The 24224-nt window shown below is 34.6% G+C and overlaps 2 protein-coding genes, 1 non-coding gene and 1 pseudogene across 4 annotated transcripts; 1 reads left to right on the top strand and 3 right to left on the bottom strand.

The window, feature by feature from the left end:
- Nucleotides 1-1443: 1443 nt before the first annotated feature.
- Nucleotides 1444-6445, bottom strand: LOC143598271 (translocase of chloroplast 159, chloroplastic-like). Its single transcript, XM_077076531.1, has 2 exons — nucleotides 5777-6445; nucleotides 1444-4897 (listed from the first exon to the last, which is right to left on the bottom strand). Exons 1-2 carry the CDS (start codon nucleotides 6330-6332, stop codon nucleotides 1596-1598), a joined length of 3858 nt encoding a protein of 1285 aa, XP_076932646.1. The 5' UTR covers nucleotides 6333-6445; the 3' UTR covers nucleotides 1444-1595.
- A 7757-nt stretch (nucleotides 6446-14202) lies between these two features.
- LOC143598273 (thiamine pyrophosphokinase 1-like) lies at nucleotides 14203-15649 on the top strand (annotated as a pseudogene). The gene is made up of 4 exons (XR_013147081.1): nucleotides 14203-14286; nucleotides 14392-14495; nucleotides 14856-15105; nucleotides 15447-15649. The product of XR_013147081.1 is annotated as a thiamine pyrophosphokinase 1-like (transcript).
- Nucleotides 15650-16009: 360 nt separating this feature from the next.
- Nucleotides 16010-16083, bottom strand: TRNAV-AAC (transfer RNA valine (anticodon AAC)). Its single transcript has one exon. It is a non-coding gene; the product is annotated as a tRNA-Val (tRNA).
- A 720-nt stretch (nucleotides 16084-16803) lies between these two features.
- Nucleotides 16804-19005, bottom strand: LOC143598270 (uncharacterized protein OsI_027940-like; the record flags this gene model as incomplete). Its single annotated transcript, XM_077076530.1, has 5 exons — nucleotides 16804-17099; nucleotides 17558-17708; nucleotides 18148-18185; nucleotides 18558-18711; nucleotides 18811-19005. Coding segments are annotated over 5 exons (639 nt in total), but the record flags the coding sequence as incomplete, so codon positions are not given.
- Nucleotides 19006-24224: the final 5219 nt, after the last annotated feature.

The following is a 24224-nucleotide window of genomic DNA, read 5'->3' on the forward strand; positions in this document are numbered from 1 at the left end:
AGCAACGAGCTTGACACGTTTGGTTTCTTTGTGGATTAAAAAATAAAAAAAAACTTGTCAAAGGAACTGGGCCTTAAAGAAATTGGAATGAAGTGATTTGAGCATAAAATATGAAAGATAAATAGCATGAAGAATTAAAAAGTAGTAACAATGATTTCAGCTCATCAATGACCAATTCACATGGAAATTTCATTAAAGTTTATTATGATGAACATAAAGTACAAATAGTCGGTTTCATTTATGGGTGTAAATTAGTCGCGCTGTTCATAAGCTATTTGAGATTGATTTAATAAAAACTTAAATTAAACCGAGCTTAAACAAGATCAAGTTTAAGCTTAATTATAAAAATAAGACCATGGCTTCACTTATCGGCTCAAGTACACTTACTAAAAACCTGAATCAAACCGAGCTTAAAACAATATCGAATTTAAGATTGAAAATAAAAATAAGACCATGGCTTCACTTATGAGGCCTCAAGTAGACTTAATAAAAACTCGAATCAAACCGAACTTATAAAAAATCAGAGTTTAAGGCTTTAAGCTTAATTATAAAAATAAGACCATGGCTTCATTTATGAGGCTCAAGAAGACTTAATAAAAACTTTAATCATATCGAGCTTGAACAAGATCGAGTTTAAGCTTGAATATAGATAAGACCATGGCTTCACTTATGAGGCCTCAAATAGACTTAATAAAAACTCGAATCAAACCGAGCTTAAACAAGATCAAGTTTAAGCTTGAATATAAAAACAAGACCATAGCTTCACTTATTAAACTCTTTTAAGTAAACTTGAATCAACTTAAAAATAAACCAGATGAATTCATGTCAAATAATTATTTGACACTTAAAAAAAATTAGAATGCATTTACTCACATGTGAGGTGCTTATATATATAACTCTAATTCCATGTAAAAAGACATCCTGAGTAAACTGTGGTTTTCGACCCTTTTTCTAAATTTACGGTTTTTGTCCAATAGTTTTAAATTTGTGATTTTCGTCCCTGTGGTTTCATTTTACTTGCAATTAAACCTGAATTCACTAACCTCATTAACTTTGGTTGTTAAACCCATCAGCGTGCCCCTCATGTGAGGGGCAATTTTGTCCTTTTTCTCCCCAAACACAACCCAACCCCTCACGTGAGGGGGACTGCGAATTAAGACTGGGTTTATTTTGGGAGAAAAAGGACAAGACTGCCCTCACGTGAGGGGCACACTAATGGGTTTAACAACCATACTTAACGGAGTTAGTGAATTCGGGTTTAATTGCTAGTAAATTAAAACCACAAGGACGAAAATCGCAAATTTAAAACTATTGGACAAACCATGGGGATGAAAACCGCAATTTACTCAGTTATCTTGCTAAGGTCACAGCAGATTAGCAATGACAATACAACATAATCCTGATAAAAATAATATGATTTATAAAAGGAGGCACATATCAAAATAACCCAAAGATAGCATCTCATAACTTCATCTCATCATCTTTGTGATTTTACAAAATTAAACAAAACATTTTAACTGCTGAATAAAAGCATATTATTCAATAAAACCAAGAACAATGATCTTCAAAACACCATAAATAAAAGCCGGCTAACCTTAATAAGGCGAGTACTTGTCACCGTCACCACCACCAGCCCGCAACTTCTTGTAAGCCGAGATAACCGAAGGAATAACCGCTGCAAGCGCAAGTGAAAGATACTCCGAGCTGCTTGTTTTCACAGTGATCTGCCCGCTCATTTTATTATTAAGCCCGGCCCGTAGAGTCACTTTGGAGTTCCGTCCAGCCGAAAACTGAGCCAAACTGTTTAACCCAAGCGCCAAATCACCCCTCCATTTTATAATCGATAACCCGATAGTTGACTGGATTTGACCGATCGGGTAATCGAGCTCACGTCGTTGGACCTCGATGTTCGCTCCATAAGCCGAATCTGTTTGGAACCGAACTGTACCCGCACTCCCGATGATTGCGTATTGTCTCCCGAGTGCAACTTGATCCTCGACTTTAAACCCTGTTACAACGTTTTCTCCAAGAAACGTGACCGACACCCCTGCAGCAGTTTTGTTTTTCTTCAAATTCTTGAATTTGGTCTCGCCTCTGACTATATAAGCCAACTGTTTCCCGATCGGTTGGATGTCAAAACCGGCCATCGTCGAAACATTCTCCCCGTATTTCGCAGAAACCGAGGAATCCATATTGATACTGAAATCTTTCTTATCTTTAGTGACTTGAACCGAGATTGCAGCAGGAAAACGGTTAGCAATGGCTAAGGTTTGTTCGACATTGACTCCATCATAACCGCAGTCATGGTCCCAACCGTGGGTGTCAAGAACAGGTCGGGCCAGAAACTGTGAAGTGGGCTCCAGGAACCGGAACCGGTACGCGGGGTTATCACTGTCGAAAGACGGTGGTAATGCCATGTCGGGTAATGGGACCGCTACTGGCGCGGGTGCATCCCCTTCACCTTCTTCTTCCTGGTAAGTTTGACCGGTCAAACCGTCGGGACCTTTCTTTTTCATTTCTTTCATTCTTTTAACTTCTTCTTTCCATTGTTTCTTCTGTAAAAGCTTCACGCGGTAATCATATTCATCATAGTAAGCTTTTTTCTGTTCTTTACTAAGCTTTGCAAGTTGAGATCTTTTTAGCGGTTTGAACGGGGGTAGCTGGTCATACTCGTCTTCATCTTCTTCACGGTCAGAATCGGTCAACTCCGCCAGGTCAACATCCGAATCACCAGCGTCACCACCCTGATCGCCCGCCAGCTTCAGGTGCGCACGAGACTGTAACATAGACGACAACATGTACGGTAAAGGTGGGGACCGCACACGGAACCCGAAAAGCTTCCGGCTGTCAAACGGGTCTTGCGGTTTAGTCAAAGAATTCGCTTCCGATAATATCTTCATCGAGTAACACAACATAAGTAGCTGCGGCCTCCAAGTTTGACCATTCGGAAGCACCTTTTGACCTTCACGATTCTTCCGACAAGACTGATGGTTTTCAACTAAAGATACCGGGTTCATCAGACCCGGACTCATCATTCTCAAATCACCAACCGCTTGGCCGATGGCTTGCTGAACCACATGCGACCGTTGGGTCACAAACATTTCATAACTCAAAGGAGTCCCGTTTGCTCCCTCGGGTGGGGCCGACGCGCCATGAGTGAAAGTAACAATCGCACTTCGCCAGATGGCAGAACCGAGTGAGCTGGTGATGGTTTTGAGTAATGGAATGTCATTATGATCTCGGGTCTGTGCATCCAAACGGTCCACATAAAGAACAATATCAGGCGGGGTTTTCTTTGTGAACCTTTTAGCTGACGATAATACACTCCTGTTATACCCTTGCTCCATCACAGAGGTCCGAAGCCCGGGTGTGTCAAAAACCCGAACAGTAACTCCAGCAACCACACCCGTTATTTCCTTAACAGTACCGGTAGCAGTTTGAAAAGCACCAACCGGGGTTTTTTCTTCACCAAAAATGGAGTTAATTGTAGCACTTTTACCGACACCAGCTTTACCAATGACTAAAATGTTGACCGAGAAGTCAAGATCAGTATCACCAGCAGCTTCAAGCTCGCTAGCCTTTCGTTTAGCAGCATCAAGACTAAACGCCTGACCCGTTTGTCGGCCCGCGATCAGTGCCAGCCTGTAAAGAACTTGTGCAGCTACTGATTCGTCTGGTGAAAGCCCTAATCTTTGAACAAGCCTTAAAAACTTCACCCTGATGGCTTGTAGTTTCTCAAGTTTCGTCCTTTCTTCTTCAGTTAAATTGGGTTCGGCTTCACCAGCATTCATGAGACTCGAGGGGTTAAAAATGTTGGCGCGTGGCGGCCTCGGGGCGGCTCTCATGGCCTGGAGGGAAGACCCTAACCCAGCCGGGCGTTCAACTGTTAAAAGCCTTGACCCGTCTTCTGAAGAGAAAGTAATGTTGCCGCCCTCTGAACCGCCATCAGCCGCTGCTTTCAGAAGGGCGGCTAACGCGGCTGAATCAAAAAGCTCTTTCCCGTCTTCTTCATCATCCTCTTCTTCTGAATCAGTGACAATCTGACCGTCCATTTGTGAACGATCTAGAGAACTCTCACCACCAGTGTTGGACCCACCACCGCCTTCCAACTCCTCCATAAACTGCTTACCGGCTTCTGAACTTTCATCTGAGTGGGACCCATCAGCTTCTTCTAGAACGAACTTATCAGCAGGCCCGTTTTCTAGACCGTTATCTGCATCCTCGGGCTTATCTTTGGTCAAAACTTCAGTTGACTTTTCTGCATCATTCAAAGCGGTTTTAACGACCACCGGCTCGGTTTCTTGACCCGAATAATCAATTTCTTTCTCTACATCTTCAACCTCCAAAGGTGCAAACTTGCTATCAGTTACTCCAACAACCTCCTTATCCACCACTTCTTCTAAAACAGAACTCAACTTATCAGTTTCCGCCACATCAGCACCATCTTCTTCGGTCTTTGTAACCACCGCCACCGCCGTCACTCCTGGTAATGGCAACTCAACATCTATGGCATCATCCACAACAGAATCAACTTCAGGGGTCACCTTCACATCTTCTGCCTCAACAGATGCTAATTCAGATTTTTCAACATCAACCTTATCAACCACCGGGACATCAGAGTCACCTTCGGCGGTCACCTTCACATCTTTTGCATCAACAGATTCAAGTTCAGATTTTTCATCATCAACCTTATCAACTGCCGCCGCATTAGAGTCACCTTTAGTGGTCACCTTCACATCTTCTGCATCAACAGTTTCTAATTCAGGCTTTTCTTCAACAGTTTTAGCAACCACCACAGCATAAGAGTCACCTTCAGTGGCCACCTTCACATCTTTTGCATCAACTGATTCAAAATTAGGTGTTTCTTCATCAGTGTTGTTAACCGCAGCAGAATCACCTTCAGAAGTAAATTCACATCATTAAAAACAGAGTTGTAAATGAATCAAATGATAAGCAAAACTGTTTTAACAGGAAGTTCATTTATATTCTTTCGTTTAATAGATAAACGGACATAAACAAGAAATTTCGTTCAATTAACTAAATGAACAAACAATATCCGAGGCCTTGTTTGTTCAATTGTGTTCATGAAAGTTATAAAATGTGTTCGTTTACGCCCATTTATGTTTGTTCATTAAAGACTCTTAATACTTTTTAATGACTTTTCTAATCTCAACATATTTAAGCATAATATTAACTATGAAACAAAAAAAACATATAGGTATTATGTGATTAATTTATATGTAAAATAGCATATGAATATAAAAATTAAAAAAAACACCAACACAAACTTGTTAGCCGGACCGAATCGTAGCCTCTGATCATTCTCGGCTTCTGTTCGTGAAACATTCACGAACAAGTTCATTTCTTTAATAAACAAACACGAAAAATGTGTTCGTGAACCATTCACAAACAAGTTCATTTCTTTAATAAACAGACACAAAAATTGTGTTCATGAACCATTCACGAAAAAAGTTCATTTTTTTAATAAACAAACACGAAAATTGTGTTCGTGAAGCGTTCATAAACAAGTTCATCTTCTTAATAAACAAAAACAAACAAAAAAAATCATTTGGCTATCAGTTCGTGAACCATTTGCTTGTCCTATAAAAACTTTAACGAACAAGCATAAACAACTACAAGTTCAGTTAACTTTATTCACATCCCTATTTAATAAAAACAACAGCTTGAACCGTTCGCTTGTCCTATAAAAACTTAACAAACAAACTCGGTTAATTTTATTTACATCCCTATACAAAAAAAACAACAAAGTTATTACCTTCATCAGAGCCACCAACCAACAACACGTCCTCATCCTCAGTATCCTCATCCTCCACCTCCTCCGTATTCGCAATCACCACCGCCACACCGGGCGCAGGCATCTCAACCTTCACCTCCTCCACAACCGAATCGCCTTCCTCAGTAACCTTCACACCATTCTCCACAACCTTATCTCCTTCACTTCCTATCCCTAACTTAACCTTTTCGGCATCATCCAAACCCCCGACATCATCAACTTTCGGCAACGGAAACTCCGAAGGCTCCGAAAAGGTCTCCTCCTCACCTTCTTCTACATTCGCTAGGGTTTCAAAATTCTTATTATTATTATTATCTATTACCGTTTCAAACGCTTCTTCTTCGCCACTAGCAAACCCCTCGGTTTCGTCATCACTACTCACAACACCACTCTTCAAATTATTATTAATATTATTATTATCAACAACAGCGTTGTTAGTAACGGAATTGACACCGTTTGTGTCGCTAACAGACTCAATTTTATTAAACGAAACGGAATCGAGAGCTGAGAGAGACGTGGTGTCTTCCTTGGAGTCCATGGGATAGTGAAATTGTGGATAATTATGAGGTAGAATTGAGGAATTGAGGGATTAGGGTTTATGATAAGATGGTGAAATTGAAGGATAAGGTTTTGGGCAAAGAGGATGAAAGAAAGAAAGAAAGAAATCAATCCTTATGCAGCCACAAAGTGAAGGCTATAGGGGGTTTTGGTGGCTTTTGTTTTGTTGTTGGGCTTTTGGTAAAGTATGGGAAATGACGATTTTACCCTTGTATGTCACGTGAGAGGGAAGGATATTTCTTTTTTTTCTTTTTAATGATACTTCGAGATGTATATAGGTTAACCTGATTCAAGATAGTTTTCTACAGTGATGAGTTTTATTATTGATGGTGTTACTGGGATAGACACACGATGAGTGTTGAGATCGGTATGATGGTTAACGTCATGTTTTAGGAAGACACGCTTGGGTATTATGGGCAAGATGAAACGTTGTTAAAGAAAAAGATGTGACGGATTTGTCCTTGGTTTTCATGCGAGTGGGGATTGGGAGGGCGAATTTTTTATATTTAGGTCCTTTGAAGAGATATTTAGATGGTGTGGAAAAGGTAAGCCAATGGAACTGAACTAAATAGTGTTTTGTTCATTTTTGTTTGTTATGTTTTCATCGGATAATCAAATGATTCACGAACAACCGATTACCCTGTTTTTTCCGTTGGGTGTAAGATGTGATGAATTTGCCCCTGGTAGTCATGTGAGTGGGAGAGTTTTCTTTTCTTTTTTTTTACATTTAGGACCGAGAAATTTAGATGATGTTTGGTTAGAAGACATTTCGGTTTGAGATTCAACACATTTAAATTTAATAGTTTAATAGGTCGGTCTGTTATTATGAAATAGCCTATATGATAGAGGTACAAGCCTCTTAGGTGTGAAGTATTGAGTTCAGTCCCGAGCATAGAGTAATATGGCATAAACTTGTCGTTTGAAAAAAAAATGTTCGTTCCGATAATTCAGCTAATCAAACATACAAGTATTTAAACTCGTTCTGAAACGAACCGTCCATAGACACCCCTGCTACTAGTAATCCTTATTCCACCAAGTAATTAAACTCATTTTGATGATACAGCTAACTAAACATATAACAAACCATACTCAATGAAATCATATGTAAGGAAAAATATGGTAGGGTATGAGAATTAACAAAACATACCCATGGTACATATCTAACTATACACTAAAAATGAATTGCAACTTCTTATAAATAAAAATGTATTATTGATACTTTGTTAGGAGGCTACATTAATACATTTTCATCATATATTATATTAAGTCCTTTTAGAAAAATATATATTGCAAACATTGTTTAGTTCGAGAGTTTCGTACTTAGTGCTTTTTATTTGTTTGGTCCAAAGTCCAAACATTGCATTCACCACCTAAAAGCCTATTGTGTATCTATACAAACTTATTTGGGACAATAAATGTGGGACGGCAAATAAAAAAAAACATGGTTATAATGCATCAAATTTAGTACTTACTTATGGTGTGTGTTACATTGTACTATACATACTTGCAAGAGTACATACATATATGTGTACGTAATACAATATATCTAGTGTATATATGTGTATATTTTATACAAATATCAGTTTAATATTTAAATATAAAAGAGCTTATTTTCAAACCCTTATAGCTATTGTATATGAAGTTAAGTTTCATCATGTACATCATAGGTACGCCTAACTAGTATAAATTATATACCAACATAAAGAATATAGAGAGTGTCTACGTGTTAAACATTGAAAAATAAATTTAAGAATCGAGGTTACAATGGTAGAAGGCGTAGCTCACCACACTTGCGAGTAAGCAAGTAGCTCTACCACAATGCCCCGGGTTCATGAGTATTGGAAACGAGTCAGGGCAACAAATAGTGGAACTCGAAGAGTATCTCGATTTATTAGTGGAAGGGTAGAATAAAAAAGACTGGCGAGTGACTGACTTTGTCATTTTAAGTATTTGTAGCTTGGTTGAAATGAGTTAAATTTAGGTGGTAAATTATAAATATGTAATTAACTATGTATGAATTATAATTACCTTTTGTACAATTGTCATGAATTAATTTAAATAAAATTAAGTGAAGATGACTTAACTAAAATCAAAATAAAAAATAATAGCCTAAAGTCAGAACAAAAGTTTGTTTCGATATGACAAAAGAAGATATCGTTGAGGATTGGGTTTTCCTTGTATTGCTTTCAAAACCCTCATATATACAAATGCTTGGTTCTAATTTAACTACCTCTTATCCTCAATATTCTATATCTTATATAATTATAAATATTTATAAAAATTTAAGATATTAATTTTTTTAATGGCTTTATAGTTTTTAAGTTTATTTTCCTTTATGAGTGATTTATATTTTATATCATTCCTTGATATATAATTTGATTTTATTTTACAAGTTCTTTTTGTTACACGTATATAAAGAGTTTTGATTACAAAAGATATGTAGTCATCCGGATATGAGTGTTACACATATTTTTCAGTGCGAAAAGTATTTACGGTATTATAACTGTACACGTCATTTCCATCAACATACATATAAAATGATTATGTCCATTTGTTAGAAAATAATAAAATAAATAAAATGACGGAAGGTACGTGTCCGTTTATATGTATTGTAATAGATTTGAAAAAGGGCTAAAAGGGTACTCGTACTTTCTATAATAATAATTGAGGTTCATACATCTTTTCGCTAAATACTTATGAAGTTGGATGTACCATTTTAATGGATTGTATGCACCATTATACATTTATGAATAAGTGGATCATACTCATCACAACAATGAATTGTAGTCATTATATGCATATGTATCAACATTCATGACAATGTCAATCAAATTTGAAAAGACGAGTATACCTATATAATGAGTCAAACGCGTGTATATGTGATGCATGTGCATCAAACTCTATAATCAACAATTTATTAATCTAACACTTTTAAAAACATCATTTAAAAAGAAGAATATAACACTCGGGTCAAGTTAAAGCTCTGAATTGACCTGCTCTTGTGGAGCTTACCCGGGTTTTTGTCTCACAGTGTGTTACGTCAAAGAGTTCTGCTTTTGTTATGACACAACGACTGTAAAGTGGCTGTTGGTGATATGGTTTCCTCGGGAAACGTCTAAGCCAAACTCTGAAGCTAGCGTGAGCCCGGTTAAGACAACATAGTCTGGCCATATTGAGACATCGGCTCTCTCCAAATTCAGAGAGTGCGATAGCCTAAATACAAGAAAATCGCCGTTCTATAAAAAAACTAAATGATACAATTTTTATTTAAAAAAAAAACAGAACTAGGCATAAAAAGGAAAACGGAAATATGCATTCTTGCTCGGGCTACCTTTAGCCAATGGGAGCCGCGTACGGAGTTCCCGACATTACTTAGTTGGTCGTTAAAAAAACGGAAATATGCATTAGTTAAAGATACTTGAGATGAAGTACTTTGAATGTAAATCAAGCCCAAGTGATGTGCAAAGCACTGACTACTGAGTCCAAAGTAGAAGACTTGTGGACTGTGGTGATCTAACTTTGGTTGTTAGGCCCATAAGTATAAGTGGTATTTGGGCCATAAATTACAACTTTAATTTATGTAGCCGCAGGCCCGCAGTAGGAGAAATAAGAGATTAAGAGATGTATTTTTTTTCTTAACAAAAATCCGCATATCTATCTAGTTTATGTTACTACGGAACTCGAACCCTCAACCATTTGAAAAGAGTATAAATTACAAGAGATGTAATTTATTACCATCCAGATTTTATTTTATTTATTAATAATTTACAAATTTAATTTTATAAATCTTTAACGATGATGAATAATTGGTCAATAATAATTTAAACTAAAGCTTAAGTTGAGGTGAATTAAACTAAAATTATTCTCACTTTATATTTTCACTGTCCTTTGCTATTGTTCTCACAGCATAATATAGTTAGAATCATGATGAACATAAGGTATACAAATGAATCATAACGAATGTCTGAACGCAATATGTATAAGATTTACGAATGGCAAATGCAACTGATATGAAACAATTATATATATATTCGAGGATATAAACAATATTAACATATCCAATAGAATGTCGGATAAATAACACTAAAATGCTGGAAAAAAAAAATAAATAACTCATAGTATTCAGAATTACACATGCTTCCCATAAATATTCAAAATCACATATATGGCTAAAAACTATTCAAAGATACATATAACTCGAAATGTTCCGAGATATTTGGTCCGTAAATGTTAAAAGATATATATGGCTTAGAAATGTTTAAAAATGTAAAATGTATCAGGGTTATTCAGAAAATAGAGATTAAACGGCCGTTTAAAGGCTAATATGTCAAATTATAGTCCTTACTTTTCAAACAACAATATAAGTTCAAAAGAGGGTAACGAATAATAAGTTTGAGAGTAACGTAGGAATAACAAAACCATTATTTACAAACAGATAAACAAAATACAAAGAGTTAAATAAAAGTGGCTAAAACAATTCAATTTTTCATCACCACCTGAAGGTACAACCACTCAAAGCATATAAGTCAGTTCCACTAAATGGGGCCTATCTAGACACATATTGACTCTCTTTTAGTCACGTGTTTCACTATGCAATATTCACTATGAAATAGAACAATGGCCAGTGTTTTCAACAACCACAACCCTACACATTTACAACATTTTAAAATATATGGAGTAAATGAACAGGGTCGGCCGGGGTGTGCGAGCCCCATCTTCGACCGAGCCATGTAATTTTTGGGGGCCAAAACTTTTTTATGTATATATATGTTTATCGGTGAAAGATCCTGAATCAAACGACGCCGTCAATTGGTCGATTGGTAGTTAATTGTGGTGTTTGAAGCTCGCCGGAGGTTATGTTTGGGATTGAGTTCGAAAAATGTTTATTGGCTTATTGACTTTTTCAAAAAGCCATTTTCAAAAAGCCATTTTGAAAAGCCAGAATTTTGGACTTTTAGAAAACTGTTTTTTAACCTTTTCAAAAAGCTAAAATAAAAAAGGATTTTCGTGATTGCCAAACACATTTTAGCTTATTGGCTTTTTGAAAACACCAATCTATAATATATATAAACGAAAACATAAAAATCTTACGTGTCGCGATGTGGTCGCTCACCCTTTTTTTGGAGTCACCAGATTTGCTTGATTCTAAATGGAGGCTTCTAATGCATTTGACCCGAATTCATGGGTATGTGTCTTACCAAACCCAGATATTTCTTAAAAGAGTTATAACATCTCATTAAATAAAAATTATTCTCACCAAAATTATTAATGTAAAAATCCTATAAAATAGGATATACTAAAAATTAATATCTTATTTATTTTAATATATATATATATATTATTTAATTTAAAAAACCAATTTTATAGTAAAAAAATAAACGGGTCTTGGGTCTCATCAAACCATAAGTATATTATTAACTTTCATAAATATTATTTATAATTAAAAAAACCAATTTTATAGTAAAAAAAATAAACGGGTCTTGGGTCTCATCAAAACCATATAGTTTTTAAACCGGGTTATAACATCTCATTTATTTGTGAAACAATTTATCATTAAACCATAAGTATATTATTAACTTTCATATAATTAAAAAAATATAAATTCAAAAAATAAATAAATATTAGAACAAACAATATAAAACAACCCACGTAATACGGGGGATAAAAACTAATAAGCCAATAAACATTTTTCAAACTCAATCTCAAACATGAGAAATCGAAAAAACATGCCAGAAAATCGACAGGGGTAGGGACGATTGGACGAAGATGACTAAATATAAGGTTTTAAGGAATGTCAAAGGCAGTCAGTGTACTTTATTTCACAATTAAATATATTACTTACACACCATTAACTTGATAACTTTTGATTCAACAACATACCAATTCGACGTTTTTGTAGTACTTTATACACTTTAAAAGAATGAAGTTTATATTAATTTTCATAAATTCAGTATTAATAGCTCGTATAAGAATTAAATTTCAGGTTTCGAAAATTGGGATATTAAATTAATAATATATTATTGTTATGTATATTATTATAATATTAATATTAATATTAATGGTCGTTTATAATATTAGCTTATATCATTCGTTATTTGTTAAAGCCTAAGTACACTTTTATTTTGACTCATCCAATGTATCGTAGAAAACTTTGTAAATGAAGTAAAGCAAATATCATTACAAACATGAAACACTATAGTGGACTACTGTTTATATACCAATTGATCCACTCATCACGTATTGATCAGTGTAAATTTACTCCGGTGATGAAGAAGAAAACAACCACACCTCGTCCTCTCTATATCATTACATACTAATACTGATATCAGTATTACAGTATGTAATGTCTTCAAGGAGACAGACAGAGGACGAGGTGTGGGTTGATTTCTTCTTCGATTTACACTGATCTGAACATGATATAAGTTCCAATAAGTTGTGCATTGATAATGTAATATATTATAGGGGGTAAAGTTAACGTATGGACTAAAAAAACATGTTAACTTTGGAGTCAAATAGCGTAATTATAGTTACACTACTTGATTTGCACAGTTAGCACGTTAATTTAATTTGTATTTGATTGAAACGCTATATTTTGATAATTTTTTATCGTTGTTGTTGTATATATAACAGCAAAGGTTCGTGTGTGTGCGGATGGCGGAGCGAATCGCGTATTCGTGAAAGGTTATTATTGAATGCATGCTAAGTGTTTGATGTAATGTCTCACAAAGTGTTAAACTATAAGTTGTTTAATTTTGGTTTTTGCAAAAAGGTAAAGTGAATGTGGGTTTAAATAGTAATGAGCAATCACTATCAGTCACTTCCACTTTCACCTTTTAAACTTGCATACATGTTTTTCTATATGAAGGAATAATTTTGCCTTTTATTGATTGATGTATATTTTTGGAATGTATTTTTTCCTAATTTGCTAGTTGTGTAAATGAGTCGAGCTGAATTAATTTAGAGCTGGCTTAAGCTTAAGCTCCAGTCGTTTATATTCAGAGCTTCAACTCGCATTGTTTTGACTTTTGAGCTCTACATTAGAGGTGCACAAAGCCGTTTAAAACTCAAAATTGGTTTGGGTTGAAACCTGTTCGGTTTGGTTAACAAAAGTCGAAACCGGTTTACAACCGGTTTCGATTCGGGTTGAATCCAGTTTTTTTATCACGTTACGATCGGTTTCGGTTAGGGATTTGATCAGCTTTTGCCCGGTTTTGTTCGGTTAGCCAGTTTAGAACCGGGTTTGGTGGAGAAAACTACAAATCGGTTCCAAACCTACGGTTAATTGGTTCCAAACCAGTTTCTACATAATCGGTTCAAACCGGTTTATTTGCACACCTCTACTCTATATCTGAAGTTAGAATCTGGTTCATGTGAAAGTTTTTAAGTGAAAGCTCGGTTCGGGCTCAGTTCTTATTATATTTATTAGTTTTTAATAATTTTATTTCCTGAATATGTAATTATTCTCACATATATTTTTAAGGTAATATTTATTATGTAAGATATTTTTAGAGTAGATAAAAATTATTTAATATAAAAAATTATTATAACTACATAAATAGTAGGCTCGTTTTGGCTAGTCAAGGTCGATACATAAAGTTCAGGCTCGAACTCATTTATTAAACAGGCTTCAATCCAGGCTATTATTCAGGCTTGAGCTCGTTTAAGCTCGAGATGCTAGCTTTTAGCGAGTCAATCACTAGTAGCTTTAAGCAGCTTGGCTCGTTTACACCTCTACGTAGTGCTTGTAAATTAGAACTCCGGGAAACTTACATTTTTGAAAAATAAGTTTGACATTAGAGATTTATGTTAATAAAAAGGAAATAATTGTTGGATTTTAATTTTGAATACACATATGTTGTAGGTATAAGCCAGATGTAATTAAAGGAGACATGGATTCAATCAGACCAGATGTTCTAAATTTCTACAAAAAATTGGTGAGCTGCCAATAATATTTGTATAAAGTTATATATATTATACATATTATAGCAGCTTTGTGTAATATTATATAATTACTAAGATAAAGTAAACAAGTTATGCAGGGAACAAAGATTGTGGATAATTCTGATGATCAAGACACAACAGATTTGCATAAATATGCATAGCATATGTTCTCGATATCATGTCCGACGACGAAAAAGCAAATGTAAGTCAAATTTATTACTCCCTCCGTCCCATTAAAAGTGTCATTGTTTGAAAAACACGAAGTTTTTGGTAGACTGAATGATTACGTTTTTGCTTGCCAAATGACAATAATGCCCTTGGAAATTGGGCCCATCAATATTGTTTATTAATTATTAATACTGGTTGTGTGTGTTTATGGGTAAAATTGGAAATTGGCTAATAAATTTTGAAAGTGGGACGTTTGTAATGGGACAAATAAAAATAGAAATATGGACACTTTTAATGGGACGGAGGTCGTATATAGTAATAATTTATCAGATTGGATGCTTGTTAGTTTACAAAGTTGTGATATTAATATATATGTTTTGTTGTGTTATTGCAGCTTTGCATACTTGTTGCTGGAGCACTTGGTGGTCTGTTTGATCACGAAATGGGAAATATTAACACGTTATGTCGGTTTTCAACAACACGGATCGTTCTTTTGTCGGATGATTGTCTTATCCAACTTCTTCCTAGCACCCGATATCATGAGATTAATGTGCTGTCTTCGGTTGAGGGCCCACATTGTGGTCTTATTCCCATTGGTACACCTTGTGGAAGCTCTACAACTACCGGGCTGCAATGGGATCTTGGTAAGTGCTTGTTGTGCATCGACAAATTATTAGTATGTCAAAAAATGGGTGGGTCTGGCGGGTTCGGTAAGGGGTTAAAATGGTAATTAGTTTGAAATTAGTATAAAATATTTCACAAATTATTACTTCTAAATTTTGGTATAAAATATTTCAATTTAATGTTATTTTGAAATTAGTTTCATATCTCTCTCCTAAAAACTTCAAAATCTAATTTTAAGAATGCATTATGTTTAGCCATTCAAGTATTTGTAAGGGCAAAATGGTAATTTTGAGCATGCAAAGAAAATGTTGTATATTTCATAGGATTTTCAAACAGGACATTAACAATTTCATGTTTGCAGATAATAATGAAATGAGATTTGGCGGTTTAGTAAGTACTTCAAACCTTGTTAAATGTGAAACCGTTAGGTCTGATTCTGATCTATTGTGGACAATATCCCTTAAGAAGCAGACATGAAGTTGTATAAGTGAAGCTCCTTAATTCTCGCTGCCCATCGAGTTTTTGTTTGATGTAATGTCTTAGATAAACTTCGGTTCTAGTGGGCATCTGACATGTTGTAATTGTGTGAGTGTCTTTGAAGACTTAAAATTAGCTACGGATAGTTTTTGTTACTACTGTTATTATTATTTACTTACTTTTGGTTGATGATAACAATTTAATATGATGTTTAAGATGCCACAAATGGGTAGATCAGATAATCGGATTGACACGCTGAGTCGAATCACAAGTTAACATGCAGTCAATACGACTTGTTTCAAGTGCGTGTCAAAACGGATTGGTCTTGTAATCTTTTTACCTTTTTATTTTTGTTATGCTAATGATGAAATATTTGTGAAATTAAAATGTTATCTAATGGTGTTTTCCAGCATTAAACTGTTAAAAAAATAAAAACATTTACTTTAATGGCTTCGCCCGGGTTCGAACCGGAGACCTTCAGTGTGTTAGACTGACGTGATAACCAACTACACCACGAAACCATTTGTGCTTGATTAATACATCATATAAACTTATCACTAAATACGGCATTAAGATGGTTAAATCAATCGTTTATCGTGGGAAAAATTTAAGTATGAACTCGATTAAAAAACGTTGAGGTGTTCATTATAAACCTTGGTTAAATCAAAATCCAGACGTCACTACAGGTGTGCAAAAAACAAATTAACTGATGAAACCGAACCGTAACAAAATCAGTGGGGTCGGTTTAATGATTTTTCAAAACCAAACGTTTCCATTCCCACCTAAACCGAACCGTCTATATGTATTATTTTGTTATCATAGATTATATACATTTATTTAAAAATGTTGTGTAGTATATAATACTGATATATACAAATGTGTAATAACAATTTATTACTTAACAAAAGTTTATATAAAATCAGACCATGTTATATTGCTTTAGAGTAATTGTTGGTTAGGCTCAAATTCACAGTTAATCGACCTGCTATAACCTATGCTATAACCTATAAAACAAATTAACTAAAACAGCCATAACTAATCGTTACGTTATGGTTTTAAACAAAACCAACCCTAAACAACCTTATGGTTTCGGACCAAAAGCAACCCATATACACACTTACATTATACCATGTATGTAGGGGTGAGAATGAACCAGGACTTACTCATCAAACAAACGTTCCACGTCACGTTCGTGTTTAACCATTTAACAAAACATCGAGCGAATGGGCACAAAAGATCTATGAAAATAATGGCGTCGAATAATGCAATAAAACTTCTATGAGAATTACAACACTCAAAAGTCGATATTGAAAACGGATAGTTTCACTAACAAGTACAAACAAAGCAAACCATAAGTTTCATCCAGTCAACATCCAAAGTCAAATAATCCAAACTCAAATCAAAAACCCTACCACCATTCATGTTGACTAAACAATCTATGTGCTGGTAGCCGCAGCTGCGGCGGCAGTGGTTTCTGCGCCTTCACTCTTCTCTTCTCCCTCTTTGCTAGTTGCACCCTTCGATTCCGCTTCTTCACCTACATAATCATATATTGGTTTAAATTACTACTACTACCACTACCGAATACCGATAATAATAATAATAATAACAATGATAATAATAATAATAATAATAATAATAATAATAATTACAACTTTTTTTTTGGAACGGCCAACTAAGTAACGCCGGGGACTCCGAACGCGGCCCCCATTGGCTAAAGGTAGCCCGAGCCGGCCACGAGTCAGGACGGACAAAGCCCCTAGCGGTCCACCTATTGAGGGATTCCCCGGGTAAAACCCGACCCCCGCCCGCCAAACGGCACGATAGCGAGGGGCCGGTAAAACCGGGTGAGATCAGGGCTCGAACCCTGGCAAGCCAGGGTCGTCCCTCATATCTCCCATATAAATTGATGATAATAATAATAATAATAATAATAATAATAATAATATGTCACAAGTTAACATGATTAAAGTTTATAAGCTAATAATAAGTTACCTTCATCGGAATCTTCATCATCACCGCCCATAAAGTCACCCATGTCTGGCATGCCGCCCATACCTGGCATACCCATGCCGCCCATACCGGGCATACCCATACCGCCCATGCCGGGCATACCCATACCACCCATGCCCATATCACCAAATTTCTGTGCAAAAAAATAAATAAATTATTCAAATTTTAAACACACTATATTGAAATAAAATAATATAAAACTAGTAAATAAAACATGAAATTATTTCTTTTGTTTAGGTTAGGAAATATAAATATATATATTAAGTTTATAGAAGAAAAACAATATCTATGAATTTATGTGAATATATATGAAAACTTATTTAAATAATCAAGAAAAATGTATATCAAATAAACACACTATATTGAAATAAAATATTATAAAACTAGCAGTTTAAAAATAAAACATAAAATTATTTAAGTCTCTTGTTTAGGTTAGGAAATAAAAATATAAATATATATTAAGTTTATAGAAGAAAATACAATAGCAATAAATTTATGTGAATAAATATGAAAACTTATTTTAAATCATCAAGAAAAAATGTATATTAAATTTTAAGTTAGAAATTTCTTACAGAGAAATCCATTCCTCCCATGTCAAGATCTGCAGGGCCTGAAACACGAAGTCGAATATTAATTATATAAGCAAATGTTCAAATTTAAAATCATATTATAATTTATATTACAAAAACAGACAAACACACAAACACACATTATAGATTTTTTTTACTTGCATTTGCTCACAGATTATACGAATCAACCAGCACTCGAATCAAGTTTGAATTTTCGATCTTGAATAGGTTTTTCAAACTCGGGTTTAAAACTCAAATTACCCACAAACCGGCTCCACTCATTTTATATAAAAAGTTATCCAAGTCTTACAATAATATGATTTTCGTAGGGAAAAAACTTTTAAAGGTAAATCAGTAGAATATTTGTCCCAATTGACCCGATCAATGATAAACTTAAAGATGACATGGCATACCGGCATCATCATCCTCATCAGCCCATTTGTCCCAATCAACTTTCACGTAATGTGGGGTTTTAGCGTCTCCCGACAAAAGTTTATTCCACCATTTCGGCTCGGCTTTCTCCAAAATACAAAAAATACTCCTCTCGCCAATATTTATTTTGCTTTCCTACATATAACAAACAAACAAAAATATTTAACATTATATACACAAAGTAGCAAAATAACAGAAAAACAAGAAGGGCATAATGGTAAAATTACTGCTTACCTCTACATTAACTTTGTCAAAAAGCTCGAGCTTAAGATCATACTCATGCTGACCAGCTTTAGCAGAGAATGTAAAAACACCTTCAGGGGCAAGATTGACTTTTGCGTCTTTTGTATCGGCCAATACCACTGTGATGAACACTTTGTCCTCCCTCTGGGCCCACTTAACCTCGGGGTGGCGACTACAAATAACGAAAACAAAGTTTATTTAAAATATCCCATAGTTATCAAATGCGATAAGCACTCGAAAGCGTTGAGGCTGGGCCTAGTGTCCAGGCGATAAGCGCAAGAAAAGCGCCCGATTTAAAAAAAAGCGCACATTAAAAAAACAATTTTTTAAACTAAAATAGAACATCTTAATAAGAAAACATACATTCATTCTTGAAATAGTTCATAGAACAACCAAAATCCAAAACATGAAGTACGTCTTAATAATAAGAAAAACCTAATCATTAACACATGTGTCATAATATCCAGTAATTCAACAACTCAAAAAGCATTCATTTTAACTGTCAAGAACAACAATTAGATCCATTAACACATTTATCATAATATCCAGATTTCCAAAAATTAAAAAACTAAAACCTAATTACAAATTCTGAATATTTTAATCATTTAGTAACTAAAGTCAAATGATATTTAAATGATATTTAATACGCATGGGAAATTTGGGAAAAGATTGAGGTGCTTTAATGGTGGATTTATAGGTACTCCTAGAGAATAGGAAAATGTTGTTTAAATGATATTTAACATGCATGGGAAGTTGGGATAATATTAATGGCGCTTTAAATATCTGAGTCATGCAAGTCGCATTTAATGCGCCTGGCGCTTTAAATGCGCTTAAGCGCAAAAGGCGCTCGATTTTAACAACTATGAAATATCCAATACGTTATCTATAACACAAAATTTTCCGATCTAACCAAATTACAACTGTTAACAAGAATAAAGAAAAGGTGAATAAGGATTAAATTTTTAAAAAATAATCAAAATCCCAACGATATTATTAACACAATTTGAAAAAAAAATCTAACAAATTAACAAAAAAAAACTATTATCTGGTACAACCATCTCTCAAATTCTAAAATTACAATCAACAACCAACCTCTAAGCAGATGATATAGATATTAATAAAGCACCTAGCATTCAAGGCCAAAATAATTATACCCAGATTGCAATAGTATCTATAGGTGTTCAATATAGAACCAATAATAGATCGGGAACCACCTTGGTTTTAAAAGGTGCGCCTCAGGCGCGCCTAAAGCGTGAGGCGCCCGAGGTGTTTTTGAAAACGCCTTATTTTAGGTAAGACGCTAAAATACATGAGGCGCCCTGAGGCGCGCATTTAGCTGGCGAGGCGTGAGGCGCTTGAGGCAACGCCTCATGTGATTCAGTCCAAATTAGATTGAAAATGTAGCTGTTTGGGCCATCTGCTTAAAATAATAACGTTGGGGCTCATCTATAAAACATTACCCAACCGCATTATATATATTTATCACTCTATTTAATTCAAACCACTCTTTAATTTTCATATTCAAAGTTTATCTTCTCCAAATATCAACCTTCTGGTAAAATATGTTTAGTTTTACAAATATGTTTTATCTTTATGATTGATTTTCAAGTAAAATATGTCATGTATAATTAATTTTTAGTATTTTTAAATAAGAACGCCTCACATACGTGAAGCTCTCGCTTCGCGCCTAGCGCTTAGCGCTTCGGATTTTTGAAGTAAAACGCCTCGCCTCGCCTCGCCTCGCCTAACGCTTTTTTAAACCAAGAGAACCGCATAATGCACTTGTATGTAATGAGATAATGGGGTTTGCGGTCGGTTATGCAACCACCTACACTACTATCTTCCTATGCACAAGTTATGTAATGTATGCGGTTCTCAGCATATTATTGCATCTAAAATGAACATCAATTTTCTGTGATTTGTTTTGTAAGTATGTTTTGGGAATTTAAATGGTACATGTTTGATTAGCAAATTAACGTAAAGTTTATGAATTAAGTAATGAACTAAACCTAATATTTAGTTTACTTGGATATTATTACGGGCTTCTATTAGTACTTTTCAGTAATATTAGATGTTAACATTATAAAAAAGCTACAACACAGTCCCACAAATTATCCAAAGAAACTAATTATCCAGCATAATTCAATATATAATTCCAAATCTTAACAATGAAGCGCTAATCAAAAATCAAACCTTGAAAAGGCCAAAACATAATTATAAAAAGATAATGAAAATCAAACAAATCACACGTGTTTAATTCATCCCTAAAAAACTCAAACAACCCACAACACAAATGCTAATAAGCCATTCAAGCTCAAAACTTTTTATAAAAAAATAATACAAAATGCAGCTATAACAAACAGTTAATACTGCCAATAAAAAATCTAAATTAAAAAATCCAAAAACATAATTAAAAAAAACAAACTATAAAAAACAATAAATAAATAATCAATCAAGTCAAAATCTGAAGCAACCCACAACACAAATGCTAAAAAACTAATCAAGCTCAAAAATTTTTACAACAATGCTAAATACAGCTATAACAAACAGTTAAAACTGCTAATAAAAAATCTACATTAAAAAAATCCAAAAACATAATTAAAAAAATTACAAATTATTAAAAAAAAACAAACATGTCTAATCCATCCCTCAAAAATCTGAAACAACCCACAACACAAATGCTAATAAACCAATCAAGCTCAAAACTTTTTAGAACAATCATACTGCTAACAAAAAATCTACACTAAAAAATCCAAAAACATAATTAAAAAAAAAAAAAAAACAGGTCATACATGTCTAATTCATGCCTCAAAATCTGAAACAACGCACAACACAAATGCTATAAAAACCAAGCAAGCTCAAAACTTTTTAGAATAATAATACAATATACAGCTATAACAAGCAGTTAATAATAATAATCAAAAGTATGACAGAAGATGGGTTATAAATTAAACTGAAGCCTGCAAAATTATAATAATAAAGATTATTATGTGGAAGAGAAGATTATCACCTCATGTTTGCTTGTGTAGGAAAGAGGAAAGATGTAAAGTAAAGTTAAGAGAAAGAAAACCCTAGAAGAGAAGAGAAGTGATCTGATAGATAGATACAGCAGCAGCTGACTGGCTACTTTGATCTTAAACCCTTCCAGATATTTCTACTTCTTAATGGGTTTCTTGGGCTTTTTTTATTGGGCTTGGTTAAGATATTTATGTAAATTTATTTATATTCTTTTTGGTGAATATAAATGGGTAAAGGTGCACAAATCGGGTTTTTCAAAATCTCAGTTCCGGGTATGATTATGTATTGGAAAACCGGGTATTCAGAATACCCGGGTTGGGTTCGGTCATTGTCTCTAAAAACCGTATCATATGCATCGGGTTCGGGTCAGGTATAGAAACGGGTATTTGAATACCCTATTTTCGGGTATTGGAAAACCCATGTTTTCAGATTTTTCGAGCTTTTTTCCGGGTATAGATTGGATTTTTTAAGAGGTTGCACTTTTTATGGATATTTTTCGGGTATTTTTAGAGTATTTTTCAGGTACAAATCGGGTATTTTTAGAGTATTTTTCAGGTACAAATCGGGTATTTGAAATACCCGGTTTCGGGTATTGGAAAAACCCGGTTCCAGGTATGGAATCGGTTCGGTATTACCGGGTATAGATCGGGTTCGAGTTTTAGTACCGAAATGCATAACCTATCAGTACCCTATGGGGAGAGTCGGGTACGGGTTCAGATATTAAAAACTCGGGTATAAAAAACGTTTTTCAGGTCCAGGTTCGGGTTTTTTGTGCACCTCTAAATATAAATGGGTATAAAAGTGTGGTTTATAATATTTATTAAAAAATCTTTATAAACTAGTATTACAGCACGCGCTAGAGGTGCATATATCAGGTATTTTTTAAGAATCGATTATGGTTCTCGTTTTGGTCAAGTCAAGAACCAAGTGGAGATGGAACTGGTCTGGGTAGGTTTGGTTTTTTGACCAAGTAGTAGAGGTGCACACAGATGCCGATTAACCGGTTTCTAATTGGTTCGTACCCGAAAATGTAATCGGTTACTAACCGGTCCAATCCTAACCGGTTATTAACTGATTATAACCGCTGGCTAGTAACCGGTTTATATTATTGATTTCAAAACCGGTTGTAAACCAGTTAACCGATTTTTTTTATTATTTTATTAAAAATCGGGTTTTCCCGGTTATTAACCGGTTAACCGTCCGGTTTAATAGGTCAAAACCGTTTCTCTAACCAGTCAAAACCAATTACTATCTGACTCGAAAAACCGCTCTACCGATTAGTTCGCGCCAAGAAAAACCAGTTAGTAAAATAATTGGTTAACCGTTTTGTGCACCTCTACCGAGTAGTGATCGGTTTCTAGTTGGGTATGGTGGGCTTTGTATTGGGCTTTTGTGTTGGGCTTTTGTATTGGGTTTGATTAGAATATTTATGTTAATTATTGCTATTGTTTTTGGTGAACATAAATGGATATAGAAGTGGGCTATGCAATTTATCAGAAAAACCTTTATAAACTAGTATTAAATCTCGCGCTAGAGGTGCACAAATTGGATTCTTTTAGGAATCAGTTCCGGTTTTATATCACAGTGGAACTGATTCGGTTTCGTTGTCTCTGAGGAAATGGAATCGGTCGATACCGATAGTTTGGGTAGGACTTGAACCAAATTTAAATTTCATGCACCAAGGAACCTCGAAAGCCGCGGGCGCGAGGGTGGTTTGTTGGGGGTGGGGGGGGTTTCTATTTTAATACTTTATCCTCTTGCTGCCAGAGGCTATAAATAGTTCCTGAATTATATGCTAAAACAGTCAACTAGATGTTGGTGAGCTATAAGTTTAGTGATTTCATAACATTATTAAAACGAATTTATAAATCATATCATAACTTATACAAATTTAGTAAGTATTAAAAGTTCATGTCATCAAGTGACCTCACATAAGTGCTTCTACCAGTAAACATCTTTGACTCATTTTAGTGGCTGAAACGAAACCAGTAAGTGAAGTAAGTACGAATTTGTTTTTATGAAAGATGACAAAAATGTTCATTTTGATCATGGTAATCCACAAAATGTCCATATAAATCATACCGGTTTCATTATGTCTAGTGCAATATCAGCTAGGCCGCCTTTTATTCCTAATCCAATGATTGAGTGACACCAAGAGTGTTTTCTGCCGGCGCCTTGTTTTCTAGGTAATAGATGGATTTTTAAAATCTAGACAGCTACTATATTAATTTAGGCGCCACCTGGTTTTTTAAATTTTGATTTTTTTTATTTATATTTTTAGTTTTGTTCTTTGAATGTCAATGTATAGACTTGTCTATAGGCTGATAGGCATAAAAGTACACAAAATTTATATAGTTATATTTTAAATTTTGATCTTTAAATGTCAA

The sequence above is a fragment of the Bidens hawaiensis genome, unplaced genomic scaffold (assembly GCF_021521415.1).
Source record: "Bidens hawaiensis isolate Kalapana, Puna unplaced genomic scaffold, B.hawaiensis_p1.1 tig00049885_1, whole genome shotgun sequence".
In the NCBI taxonomy this organism is placed as follows: domain Eukaryota; kingdom Viridiplantae; phylum Streptophyta; class Magnoliopsida; order Asterales; family Asteraceae; genus Bidens; species Bidens hawaiensis.

What these genes read in the sequence shown, in the direction of transcription:
- LOC143598271 (XM_077076531.1), bottom strand. Translation starts at nt 6,332, where the DNA reads ATGGACTCCAAGGAAGACACCACGTCTCTCTCAGCTCTCGATTCCGTT. An exon ending in GGTTGGTGGCTCTGATGAAG is followed by an intron (nt 4,898 to 5,776) that starts GTAATAACTTTG and finishes TTACTTCTGAAG; the next exon opens with GTGATTCTGCTGCGGTTAAC.